The sequence below is a fragment of the Calidris pugnax genome, unplaced genomic scaffold, assembly GCF_001431845.1.
Source record: "Calidris pugnax isolate Ruff unplaced genomic scaffold, ASM143184v1 scaffold146, whole genome shotgun sequence".
Taxonomy (NCBI): Eukaryota; Metazoa; Chordata; class Aves; order Charadriiformes; family Scolopacidae; genus Calidris; species Calidris pugnax.
The window spans coordinates 446,903-460,865 of NW_015090869.1; the positions used below are offsets into that span (position 1 = coordinate 446,903).

At 43.8% G+C, this 13,963-nt stretch overlaps 1 protein-coding gene across 1 annotated transcript; it reads right to left on the reverse strand.

The window, feature by feature from the left end:
- Positions 1 to 9,265: 9,265 nt before the first annotated feature.
- LOC106890099 (olfactory receptor 49-like) lies at positions 9,266 to 11,998 on the reverse strand. Its single transcript, XM_014945682.1, has 2 exons — positions 11,967 to 11,998; positions 9,266 to 10,253 (listed from the first exon to the last, which is right to left on the reverse strand). The coding sequence occupies exons 1-2, from the start codon at positions 11,996 to 11,998 to the stop codon at positions 9,266 to 9,268; spliced, it is 1,020 nt and encodes a 339-aa protein (XP_014801168.1).
- Positions 11,999 to 13,963: the final 1,965 nt, after the last annotated feature.

Consider the following 13,963-nt stretch of genomic DNA (forward strand, 5'->3'; position numbering starts at 1 on the left):
TGCAACATTCTTATATGCCTTGTGCTGTGAGTAACTGTGGGGGAGAGGAAAGGGAAGAGTCAATGCTATATTTTAAATTTAAATGTACATGAAACATGATTTAGCAGTGAACTGAAAGCAAAATGACTCTCTAACATGAAGGCATGTTATTAATAAACTACTCAATACTTTTGTTTTCATTTTCATCAATATTAGCTTTTTGTTTATTCCTGATTTGAAAATATGGTAAATTATACAGCTGCTATAGTTCACAATACCACTGTACAGCCAAATCCAATCCTCAAAAAGAAAGTTGAGAGGATTAAAATAAGATTTCAAAAGAAAAACATGTCACTGAAGTCAGTTTCTACTAATCTCTTCCAATTTTTTTCCAATTTAAGAAAACCATGGCAAAGTTTAAGGGACAAGAAGAAATTCTATTTTTGCTGAGGCTGCTAAACTCTGTAATGTATTTGAAACTAGAGGTGTTGCAAGAAAATAAATCCACTTTCCTAGGAGACTGTTTTCAAAAAATCACATGAATAGTAAGTTAGTTACCTCTGTAACAAGATGGAAGTCAGGATTTAAGTCTAAGATGTTTCATATTCCTGCCATTCTAATGCATCAGCCGAGCCTCTGAGCTCTGCCTCTCCTCCAGGCATGTTCTCCAGCACCAAATGATGAAGACTTTTATGTAACTGACCAAGAATAAGGGGGAAGGAAGATATCTACCCTGGGACAGCATGGCATCTTGTAAATGTAAACACTGGATTAGCACGTTAAATTCTCTGATTACTGTTCTTTCTAGACTGTGATCACTGCCGATGTATTCATGCATGAAGATGAACAGTAGGTCTCTCCAAAAGCATGGTTTAATTCGCTGGTGAATGGGAACCTATAAAAATTTGAGTTAGCAGACTGGTTCCCATTCTTCAGAAATCGATACATGTGGGACCTTGGTAGTCAGTACTAGTTTAGAGGCATTAGCTAGCTAAATTCTGACTAGTTTTACTAACAACAACCTGAACCTCTTGATATTAGCTAAATAAATATGTTATATGTAACATTTTATTGTCATCATTGTTGCAATATAGCTTTTCATTAATTATTTGAAAGATAAAGAAAAGTTGGTGGTTTTGAGTTAAAGACAATAAAGAATAAATGTGCAAAAAAATTGTATTGTGGGAAAAGAAGAGAGAAGCCGTCTTGCAACAAACTTTACTGATAATGATGACTCACTTTATTACATTGACTGAATGAAGACTAAACAATGTGGAGCTTGCTTCCCAGATTGATCTTTCGCAAATTCAGTCACTCTGTAAAATTTAAATCTTTCCAGGCAACCATAGCCCTTTCAAATATCCAAGAACTATTTACTCCTCTGACCTGTCCTTTGTAAAATGTCATTACAATCTTCACAACCGATATCAGATTAAAGCCAATGAATAAAGGTAACCTGGTAGTTCAGCAAAATTCTTATGAGTTATAAATCAGTAGTGCCATTAGCATAAGACAGCATGAATAATAGGGAAGGTTATGAGTTTCATAGCTGGTTGGTGTGAGAAACTGGACATGAGAACCTCGGAATCATTGTTGTGGAACAATCGGACTGCAACCCTACAGTTGGTTAAGAATAAGGCAGGTACCTAGGAATGGGAACAAACTGAAGAAATTGCCCACCAAAACAGAATCACAGAATCACAGGATCACAGAATCGCCTAGGTTGGAAGGAACCTCAAAGATCATCTAGTAACCATAAAAAAAACAAAAAACAAACAAACAAACAAAAAAAAAAACACAACCAAACAAAACACAAACACCAACACTAAACCATATTCCCGAGCACCATGACAATTCGTCTTCTGAATATCTCCAGGGATGGTGCCTCAACCACCTCCCTGGGCAGCCCATTCCAATGCCTGATAACCCTTTCAGTGAATAAATTTTTCCTAATATCCAATCTAAACCTCCCCTGGCACAACTTGAGGCCATTTCCTCTTGTCCTCTCACCTGTAACTTGGGAGAAGAGACTGTCCCCCAACTTTCTACAACCTCCTTTCAGGTAGTTGTAGAGAGCAATAAGGTCTCCCCTCAGCCTCCTCTTCTCTAGATTGAACACCCACAGCTCCCTCAGCCTCTCCTCATAAGACTTATTCTCCAGGCTTCTCACCAGCTTTGTTGCCCTTCTCTGGACCCGCTCCAGCACCTCAATGTCTTTTTTTGTGGTAAGGGGCCAAAACTGGGCACAGTACTCGAGGTGAGGCCTCACCAGTGCCGAGTACAGGGGGATGGTCACCTCTCGGGCCCTACTCGCCACATTGTTGCTGATACAGGCCAGGACACCATTGGCCTTCTTGTCCACCTGGGCACACTGCTGGCTCATGTTCAGCCGGCTGTCGACCAACACCCCCAGGTCCTTTTCTGCCAGGCAGCTCTCCAGCCACTCTTCCCCAAGCCTATAGCGCTGTATGGGGTTGTTGTGACCCAAGTGCAGGACCTGGCACTTGGCCTTGTTGAACCTCATCCCGTTGGTCTCGGCCCATCGATCCAGCCTGTTCAGATACCTCTGCAAGGCCTTTCTACCCTCCAGCAGGTTGACACTCACATCCAACTTGGTGTCATCTGCAAATTTACTGAGGGTGCACTCAATCCCCTCGTCCAGTTCATTTATAAAGATGTTAAAGAGAACCGGGGCCCCAGTACCGAGCCCTGTGAGGCAGGGCATATTGCAAGCCAAAGAAAACCATATATGGCTAGACAGACTGAGTTCACTGAGCAGTCACCACAAGTTTTGGGCTCTACAGCCACTGAGGACCACCAAAGGGACCACCACGACTCAACCATGTATGTGGTCTATAGGAGGGGACTATGTAAATGAATTCTGAGAATTTAAGTGAATATGTACAACCATTCTGGGAAATCCAAATGCATACGCATGTGATAGCCTAATAAACACTGTGTTTTGTGTAACATACGGTACGCACACTAGGAGAAGCGATCCCCCACGCATTCAGCACTGTAATAAAGAATGCCTGCCTTCTAAAACTTCAAACAGGTCTTAGAGGGTTTTCTTTATAGCCAGATTTTGCAGTAACACCATCTGTCTTTTAATTGTTTCTCTTCTCCCTGTTAAACCAGTTCCACACAACATCATAAAGGACAGTGCCAGACATGGCAATAATCCTAGTGTTGCCCATTAAGTCTGTTCAGTGAAAGCAGTTGCCCAATTCTTCAGAAACTTCAGTTTCTTCACTGCAAATCACAGCAGCAGATTATGTCAGTGACAACATCTGTTATTACCATCTAGGGAACCAGAAACGTCTTTGCAGTAGCAGTTCAGAAGTCATGTAGCACCTCCAAGTGGCAACTCAGCCCATATAATTTTTGACACCTGCATTAGGAAGCTGCACCAGTCTCAGGATGTGCTGATTGATTGCACATACTCGTTGTAGAGTAGCTTACATCTAATTTACACATTCCTGCAAACAAACCAAATCACTTTCCTGGATTACACAGATGGTTCTGATTAGAATCACAGAATCATAGAATCATAGAATGGTTTGGTTTGGAAGGGAGCTTAAAGATCATTGATTTCCAAACCTGGAATCCCCAGGGCAGGGACATCTCCCCCTAGACGAGGTTGCTCAAAGTCCCATCCACCCTGGCCTTGAACACCTCCAGGGATGGGACACCCACACAGCTTTTCTGGGCAACCTTTTCCAGTGTCTCACCACTCTCACAGTCAACAATTTCTTCCTAATATCTAATCTAAATCTATCCTCTTTCAGTTTAAAACCGTTAGCCCTTGTCCTATCACTCCTCTCCCTCATAAAGAGTCCATCCTCATCTTTCCTATAGGCTTAAGTACTGGAAGGCTGCTATAAGGTCTATATAGGCTATAAGGCTACAGGCGATAAGGTTTCCCCGGAGCCTTCTCTTCTCCAGGCTCCCCAACCCTCTCAGCCTGTGCACACAGGAGACGTGCTCCAACCCTCTGATCATCTTTGTGGCCTCCTCTGGACCCGCTCCAAGAGGTTCATGTCCTTCCGGAAGCTAAAGTTCAACATGTTGCTGAGAGGGTGCCACAACTTTCCGAGAACACTGACTACTACCCACTGTTACCCTTTCATGTGAGCATGAATGACACTGCAAGCCAGAACCTGGGCAGCCATTGTTCCAAAAATGATGAAAGATTTCATCTCTTTGGAAGACTATGAAGCCCTGGAGGTGCATGTGAAAAAAACTGATGCCCAAATTATCTTCCCCTCCATTTTACCAGCTAGAGGAAAGGGAGCTGCAAGAAATGGATGGATGGATAATGTCTTATCAGCTCCTGGCTATGTGGCTGGTGCCTTTGTAAGGGTTTTGGCTTTTATGACAATGGGACATTCTTTGATGAATATGGCCTGTTATAGAGGGATGGGACCCACCTGTCTAGTAGAGGAAAGGGAATCTTTGGCAGCAGGATGGCCAACTTGGTGAGGCAAGCTTTACACTGAATGACTCAGGGCATGGGGTCCAAGATAGCAATGCTCACACCATCGCATCCAACTGGGGAATAAGCCAGGCAAAGCAGAACAGCAACAAATGTTCCTTAGCCACCTCCTAAGATGAGATCCAGAAGGCCAACCGCCTCAAGGGTGTGAATGACTGTGGTGGATACTCTTGCTCCCCTCCAGGGAAACCTATGAGATCTACTACCTCTCTGCACATACACAGCATGGAGAATTAGCAGGAAGAACAAGAGATCTGTGTGCAGTCCCAGGGCCATGATCTCTCACTGCAATTCCACAGACATGGTGGGATAGCTCACGTGGCTGCAATGCTGTCATGGATGGCTATGTCCTTTTTAGGAAAGACAGGCCAGCAGGGCAAGGTGGTGGAGTCACTCTTTATGTGAGAGAGCAACTGGAATATTCCAAGCTCTGCCTAGAAGTGGACGAAGAACATGTTCAGAGGCTATGGGTAAGAATTAAGGGGCAGGCTAATATGGGAGACACTTTTGTGGGTGTTTGCTACAGACCCCTGAATCAAGAAGAGTGAAAATAGAGGGCTGTTTTCACTCACTTGCTTAATCCTTTCATCCACACTTTGAGGAAGCAGCAAGTCAGGGATGCTCTGAGGGACACTGTCTTCCATGTCCTAAGTGGTACAAAAGCTCTCCGAGTGAACTGTAAATTGAGTGGACAATAAGGACGTTCTCAAGATCTCCACATTCCCAACTTTATACATAAACTGCAGCTCATCTCAGGTTGCTTTGCAAGAAGCAGCATTCCTGTGTGCATGATTTTTCACACCATGTTTCATTCTTATAGGAAATTCCTTCCAGTGAATATAAAAAATGTCTAAACTTGGATGTTGTGCATGTTGCACACAGGGTACTTTATAAATGCCAAAGACACACGAAAAAATTAGATCTGTTCAATTAAAATAGAGCTGTTTTTAGATTCTGTGATTCTAATCAGAACCATCTGTGTAATCCAGGAAAGTGATTTGGTTTGTTTGCAGGAATGTGTAAATTAGATGTAAGCTACTCTACAACGAGTATGTGCAATCAATCAGCACATCCTGAGACTGGTGCAGCTTCCTAATGCAGGTGTCAAAAATTATATGGGCTGAGTTGCCACTTGGAGGTGCTACATGACTTCTGAACTGCTACTGCAAAGACGTTTCTGGTTCCCTAGATGGTAATAACAGATGTTGTCACTGACATAATCTGCTGCTGTGATTTGCAGTGAAGAAACTGAAGTTTCTGAAGAATTGGGCAACTGCTTTCACTGAACAGACTTAATGGGCAACACTAGGATTATTGCCATGTCTGGCACTGTCCTTTATGATGTTGTGTGGAACTGGTTTAACAGGGAGAAGAGAAACAATTAAAAGACAGATGGTGTTACTGCAAAATCTGGCTATAAAGAAAAACCCTCTAAGACCTGTTTGAAGTTTTAGAAGGCAGGCATTCTTTATTACAGTGCTGAATGCGTGGGGGATCGCTTCTCCTAGTGTGCGTACCGTATGTTACACAAAACACAGTGTTTATTAGGCTATCACATGCGTATGCATTTGGATTTCCCAGAATGGTTGTACATATTCACTTAAATTCTCAGAATTCATTTACATAGTCCCCTCCTATAGACCACATACATGGTTGAGTCGTGGTGGTCCCTTTGGTGGTCCTCAGTGGCTGTAGAGCCCAAAACTTGTGGTGACCGCTCAGTGAACTCAGTCTGTCTAGCCATATATGGTTTTCTTTGGCTTGCAATATGCCCTGCCTCACAGGGCTCGGTACTGGGGCCCCGGTTCTCTTTAACATCTTTATAAATGAACTGGACGAGGGGATTGAGTGCACCCTCAGTAAATTTGCAGATGACACCAAGTTGGATGTGAGTGTCAACCTGCTGGAGGGTAGAAAGGCCTTGCAGAGGTATCTGAACAGGCTGGATCGATGGGCCGAGACCAACGGGATGAGGTTCAACAAGGCCAAGTGCCAGGTCCTGCACTTGGGTCACAACAACCCCATACAGCGCTATAGGCTTGGGGAAGAGTGGCTGGAGAGCTGCCTGGCAGAAAAGGACCTGGGGGTGTTGGTCGACAGCTGGCTGAACATGAGCCAGCAGTGTGCCCAGGTGGACAAGAAGGCCAATGGTGTCCTGGCCTGTATCAGCAACAATGTGGCGAGTAGGGCCCGAGAGGTGACCATCCCCCTGTACTCGGCACTGGTGAGGCCTCACCTCGAGTACTGTGTCCAGTTTTGGCCCCTTCGATACAGGAGGAACATTAAGATACTGGAACATGTCCAAAGAAGGGCAACAGAGCTGTTCTGGAGCACAAGTCTTATGAGCAGTGGCTGAGAGAGCTAGGAGTGTTCAGCCTGGACAAAGGGAGGCTGAGGGGAGACCTTCTCACTCTCTACAACTACCTGAAAGGAGGGTGTAGCTGGGGCTGGGGGGGGGACAGTCTCTTCTCCCAAGTTACAGGTGAGAGGACAAGAGGAAATGGCCTCAACTTGCACCAGGGGAGGTTTCGATTGGATAGCAGAAAAAATTTCTTCACCAAAAGTGTTGGCAAGCATAGGATCCAGGGCTAAGTGACCATCTCTGGAAGCATTTAAAAGACATATGGATGTAGTGCTGAGGTACATGGTTTAGTGGTGGACTTGGTAGTGTTAGGTTGACAGTTGGACTTGATGATCTTAATGGTGTTTTCCAACCTATAAGAGTCTATGACTCTATGCCTCTGGTTTTTCTTTATCCTTATTAGTCAGGTGATCATCTTCAACAAGTATCAATCCAATGTTTTCCTTAGACCTCCTTTTGCTACTGATGCTCTTAAAAAAGGCATTTTATTATCAGATGCAACACTGGCCAGTTTCAGTTCTAACTGAGCTTTGGCCTTTCGTGTCTTCTCCCTGCATATGCAAATCATAGCTCTGTAAATCTTCCTGCGAAACCTGACCTTGCTTCTAGAGATTGTACAACTTCTTTTTCCTCTTGAGCTCCACAAGGAGGTCCTAGTTCAGTCATTACCTGTGACGGTAATTGGGAAATGATCTCCCTGTCTTTATCTTAATCCATGAGCTTTTTCTTCTCATTTTCTCCACCTGTCCTGTTGAAAAAAGGCAATGAGAGAGCTGCTTGCTGGTAGACAGACAAGTTTAACCCACCACAGGTGTACAGGTCAAGATTTTGGTAAAAAGGGACCTGCAGGTGTGGTGTCTGTGAAAAGAGACAAAGGGCTGCTCTGTGCCTGACACAGCCACTTCCAAAATGGCCACCACAGGCCAAAGCTGAGCCCATGAGTGAGCCCATGGTGGCACCTCTTGTGAAAACATCTTTAAGAAAGGGCAGAAATTGCCAGCTAGAGGGAGAAGAGAACAAAAAGAGAAACAACAGAGGGAAGAGCAAGATCAGAGAAGGAGGAGGAAATACTCCATGGCGGAGCAGATATCCACTGCAGCCTATGGAGAACACACGCTGGAGCAGAGGAAAAGTACCAGACGAAAACAGCAGCAGAGGGAAAACACTATGTATTGACCATAATCCTCCTACCCACCCTGTGCTGCTTGGGTGGAGGAATGGTAGAGGAGCCTGGAAAGAATGAATAACATTGAGCACCATAAAGGGTAAAGTGAAGGTGTTGGTTTAGTATCTGACTTTGTTTCTCACAAACTACAACTATTTTAATTGGCAATAAATTCAATTAATTTTCCCCAAAGGTGATTGGTGACAACTAACATGGCTTCTTTAAGGGCAAATTCATGCCAGACAAAATTGGTGGTCTTCTACAATGGCATTACAGCGATGGTGGATAAGGGAAGAGCAGCCATCATCATCTACCTGGACTTGTGCAAGGCATTTGACATTGTCCTGCACGACATCCTTGTCTCTAAATTGGACAGACATGGACTTGATGGATGGACTGCTTGGTGGATAAAGAATTGGATTGATGCCTGCACTCAAAGGATTGTGGTCAATGGCTCAAATTCCAGGCAGAGACCCATGATGAGTGGTGTTCCTCGGGAGTTGGTACTGAGACTGGTGCTGTTCAACATCTTTGTTGGAGACACGGACAGTGGGATCGACTACATCCTCAGCAAGTTTGCTGATGACACCAACTGTGTGGCATGGCTAACACTCTAGAAGGAAGGGATGCCATTCAGAGGGACCTTGTGGTCCCTCGAGAGGCTCGAGAGGTGGGCCCATGCAAACCTCATGCAGTTCAACCAGGCCAAGTGCAAGGTCCTGCACATGAGTCACAGCAGTCACAGGCACAAGTACAGGTTGGGTGGAGAATGGATTGAGAGCAGCTTTGAGGAGAAGGACTTGGGGGGGTGTTGGTTGATGAGAAGCTCAATGTGAGGTGGCAATGTGCACTCACAGCCCTGAAATCTAACCACATCCTGGGCTGCATCAAAAGAAGTGTGGCCAGCAGGCCAAGGGAGGTGATTCTGCCACTCTAGCCTGCTTTTGTGCGACCCCACCTAGAGTGCTGTGTCCAGCTCTGGGCCCCCAACATAAGAAGGACAGGGACCTGTTGGAGTAAGTCCAGAGGAGGGCCACGAAGATGACCACCTTTCCTATGAAAACAGGCTGAGAGAGTTGGGGTTGTTCACCCTGGAGAAGAGAAGGGAGTCTAGGTACTGGAGGACTAGAAGATCCTTTTTGTGTTGGTATTTTTTGGTTGGCAACAGAAGAAGGAACTATGTAACATGTAGAAAGCATAAACCATTTGAAATCAGCATCTTTAATTCACAGTTCCACAATGCTGATGTTGCATCTGTCACAATTTAGTCACTTGGATGGGCTACTCCAGTATTCACATTTTCTAGCCTTGGGGAGCTAGAAAATGCCTTCAACATGCTCTTCTTTATGGCTTGTTTGACTTGATTGTTCCTGAGTGAGTAGATGTATGGGTTAAGCATCTGAGTCACCACAGAGAAGAAGAAAGAAAGAACTTTGTCAGAGTCCTGTCCACCTCGCTGTGCTGGGCGGATATACCTGTAAATAGATGTGCTGTAAAATATCACCACCACCATGAGGTGAGCTGAGCAAGTGGAAAATGCCTTCTTCCTACCTGTGGAGGATGGTATATGCAATATGGTGATAACAATGCAGCCATAAGAAACAGCAGTTACTATTAAGGTACCGGGTATGATGATAATTAGTACAATAAGCATCAGTCCTTCAATGAACCCCGTGTCTGTGCAGGACAGTTGCAACAACAGGGAAGTATCACAGTAAAAGTGGTTCATAACATTGGGACCACAGAATGGCAACTGGACAATCATAATGGTGGGAGGAAACATCAAGAGAAAACTCACTGCCCAGCAAGCTAGGACCAGCTGGAGGCAAAATCTGCTGTTCATAATTGTTGTGTAATGCAAAGGGTGGCAAATGGCAACATACCGATCAAAGGACATCGTTGCCACATGGAAAAACGTGCAGGTACCCAAGTAATAGAAAAGCAGCATCTGAAGGAAACAACCAGGCAGGGAAATCATCTTCCTCTCTGACAGGAGGCTGCAGAGGGTGCTGGGAATGAATGTGGAGGTGAAAGTGATTTCCAAAAGGGCAAAATTTCTGAGGAAGTAGTACATTGGAGTCTGAAGAAAATGATTCACAAGAGTGATGCTGATGACAGTAATGTTTCCAAGCAGGATGAAGAAGTAGGCAATCACAAGCAACAGAAAGAGGGTGATCTCCAAATAGTGACTGTTGGTCAGCCCCAAGAGGACAAATTCCACTACTCTTGTGCGGTTCATTGAGGTTTTCTTGCTGGCAGAAAAAGAAAAAAAATGGCCAATTTTGAGACAGAGCACCAGTCAGTTTGGCTTTGCTAACATTAAAGGACAATGATTAACTGCCCAAAGACCTTCTAGTTTAAACGAATTCAACAGCACTACTGCAGAGAAACGAAATGACAGTGAAGCAGATAAAATTATTTGATGGATACATTAGTATTGCAAAAGAGAAACTTACTGAGGTAAGAATGAGATAAGAAAATGAGATAAGACAGAGAGGGAGGGACTTCACAGAGAAAAGGGCAGACAGAAGGGTAGGAATGCCACAAAAAGAAGGATGGCTGGTTACCACTGACAGAAGGCAAAATGCACAAAGAAATAGATTGAAGCTACACTAAGCAAGAGTATGGGGAAAGGGGGAAAGTATGGGGAAATTTTCTGTTTAGTTTTCATTTACCACAGCTCCAGTGGATCAACTCTGATGCTGACGGTCATTCATTCTTCTTCAGAGCACCTATCTCCAATATCCTTACATCATCATCTTACCTTACACCATCATCCCCCAAACCGAGACACATACATTGTCCTCTGAGCTGTGTCTACTGCACTACTGTCCTATACCACTTCAACAGTCACTGCTGTGGTAACTTTGGCTGATGCCAATAGCATTCTCTCCTTGCAGGCTTGCAACGGAGAACTCTGCTCCCCGTCCTTTTTCTCCCAGACACCAGCCCTCCAGAAAGAGACACACATCTCATACTCAGATCTCCCGAGTTCTATCTATTATGTCTGGATCTTTGAATCTGGTTTTAGACTCATTTCAGACTCATTTCAGATATTTGGGGAGGGACGAAATAAACACCAAGAAAATGAGTTTCCAGGGAAAGCAAGCATATCTTAGTCCATAGCCTATACCAATCATACCACTCAATTTTCGTTCTTCAAATGCTCCTTACAAATGCTCAACAAAAGGGTAGATATGAGCTACATACATTCTTATCATACTATTCCCATCAAATCTTTCCTCTTTAGTGCCTTTTTTTCCAGCAAAACATAGGGTTTTATTAGCATTATCTAATGGGTTTTTATCAAAAACCACCAAAACAAAACAACTCCCCTCTGACAAAACATATAAAACATAACACATATTTTTAATACCACAGGTGGACAGATATTATCTGGAAGCTGAGAGTGGTCCCTGAAAACAGGAAACTCCCTCAGTAGCAATAAAAGCTTTTATTTTAGTTTGAAGGCTGAAAGTTCAGTTTTCCAAGCCATTGAGACTTTAATCTTTCACTGTCTCCGAAAAATCACATCCAAACTCTAAGAAACGGTCCAAATAGTTACCAGTTTATCCACAACAATCTAGGATGCTTCAAAAAGGATTCTTAATATGATGTTTCTCCTTCATTTAGTCTCACATTTGATTTTTGGCAAATGTATTTCCTCTTTTTTCAGGTCCTTTTTATAACAGGGGTGCATTTGCATTCTTGCACTTTCTTACTGAGTCAAACCTCTGGGACCAATTAGGTATTGAAATCTGCCAAACACCTTCTGGGAAAACATTTGCAAACGTCTGACAAACAGCAAGAATATAATCAAACCATAGACAAAATGAGATTGGAAAGGACTCCAGAGGTCCAATCCCTTGCTAAAAGCAAGACTAACTTCAAAGCTGGAGAAGGTTGCTCATGATCTTCTCTAGGTAAGTGTGGATATCTCCAAGCATCGGCATCCCATAACTTACCTGGACACCTCCTCCTGCTTCACCATTTTCATGGTGAAGAGTTATTTCCTTGTGTTCAGTGGGGATTTACTTGTTTAAGCCATGATCTATACTTCTTGTCCTCTCACCATGCACTTCTGAGAGGTCTGGCTCTGACTTCTCTATAAATCTCCTTCAGACAGTGGTCAGTACAGCTCCACTCATCTTTTTCTTCTTCCTCTGCTTCTCTTTATGCGTTGTGTGCCCCAGTTCTCTGATCAACTTGCTCATCCTCCATTGGACTCACACCATTTTTGTAACATTTTGGGGGTTTTTTACTGGGTGGGGGGAGCTACACTGTACACAGTTCTCCAGATGCAGTCTCACAAATGCCAAGGAGCAAGAAATTAGCACCTCTCCTGAATGACTGGCTACACTCTTGCGAACACACCCGGTATGCAGGGGACCTTTGCTGTCACAGGGGCACACTGCTGATGTGTTCAGCATGTCATCCACCAGAAGCCCATAGGTCTGTTGCTCCACAGCCAGTCAGCTTCCAGTCTACACCTACGAATGGGGTTCTCCCGTCTCACATGCAGGACAACTATATTTCCACCCTACCTCACTTAGTACATGAACTAATGAGTAGCTAGCTCCCTGGCTACTGTGGCTACCAAGCAGGAACTAAGCTCAAAGCACCAACATCAAACAGGAACTAGAGCATTAAACTACCCTTTGGAACCATCTGTCATTCTCTATTCACTATTAGGAGCAAAATGACTAACACGGATTCCTAAAGCAGAGATCTAAAGCTAGTGGAGGAAACACACCCTTGTCAGAACTTCTAAGCCAAGTCAGTTTCTAAGTCGGTGAGAAGGAGTACCCCAAACCATACATAAATTAGGACTCCCTTCTCTCAATCAGCCAGGTTTGTAGCTGTGGAGAGGAGGAAAGGACAAGCAGACACTATGGCAAATATCAGTTCTACAGGAATCAAAACTCTACTCTGACCGTTAATACTTTCCTTTTTCTGAGGGAAGCAATTCACAGGTTGGGTTGAAATCCTTCGCCACGCACCAAGAAGAAATAAACAAAATTACCATTAACCATTCAGTACAGAAAGAAAGGACTCCGAGCTATAGCCCATGTTTTTTTATAACATGTTTTTTCTCTACTTTGATGATCTTTCTGGAGCTAGTAACAAATCAACAGCATAGGATGTTTGGTAATGAGGAATTTCTGAGGTAAGAGTGGGAATCATCCAAGATGACATTGTGATATGCCTTTCCAGCAGGTTCAGGTATTATTCTGCCACTTGTTAATCCATGGTCTGTACCAGGGCTCATTACACTCAGCTCGTCATGGCTCATTACACTCACTCAGCTCTTGATGGAGGTAAGGTCATGCTACTCCCAATCTACGCTACCCCTTTGCCTTACTGTCTTCTGGCAAATACATGCAACATATAGATGCAATTATATTTTCACTTAATTAGTGAGCAAATAACTTAGGTTTTTACAGGTGTATGCACTCAATACACAAAAATTATGATAAAAACTAGTGCAATGCAAGCTAACCAATAGCCATCAGGTCCTAGTAATCTTAACCCTTATGAAAGCAGCTTGCTTTATTTACATTGTACTCACTGTAAATTAGTTTTCTATTTCTTCTGCGCAGACACCAGCTGGGGAGTTTCAGTATGTAACTCAAACTTCTAGGTATTTGCCACTTCTTGCAGTTACATCTAGGGCTTGTGTTGTGGCTCACTGAGAGTGCAGGGGTCATATCACAGATGCCCAGCATCCACCAGCCTAAGGCACACTGCAGCTGTGAACTCTGGAAGGGCTGTGCTGTTGGGACAAGTGCTCTTTTGGGGGGTTAGTAACAGCTTGGCATCGACATGCAACTTTTCCACCTCACATCTTCTATGTTTACAGTGTCTGCATATCAGTGTTCCCCCTGTATCCCTATTACTGAAGGTTTTGTAAACAAATGTCAGCACAAGTTGTCAATCTAGTTGGTCCCCAGAGATATCAGGG

Coding starts and splice junctions, on each gene's coding strand:
- LOC106890099 (XM_014945682.1), bottom strand. CDS start 11,998: ATGAAAATGGTGAAGCAGGAGGAGGTGTCCAG. Junction 10,254..11,966: donor AAGCAGGAGGAGGTGTCCAG/GTAAGTTATGGG, acceptor TTTTTCTGCCAG/CAAGAAAACCTCAATGAACC.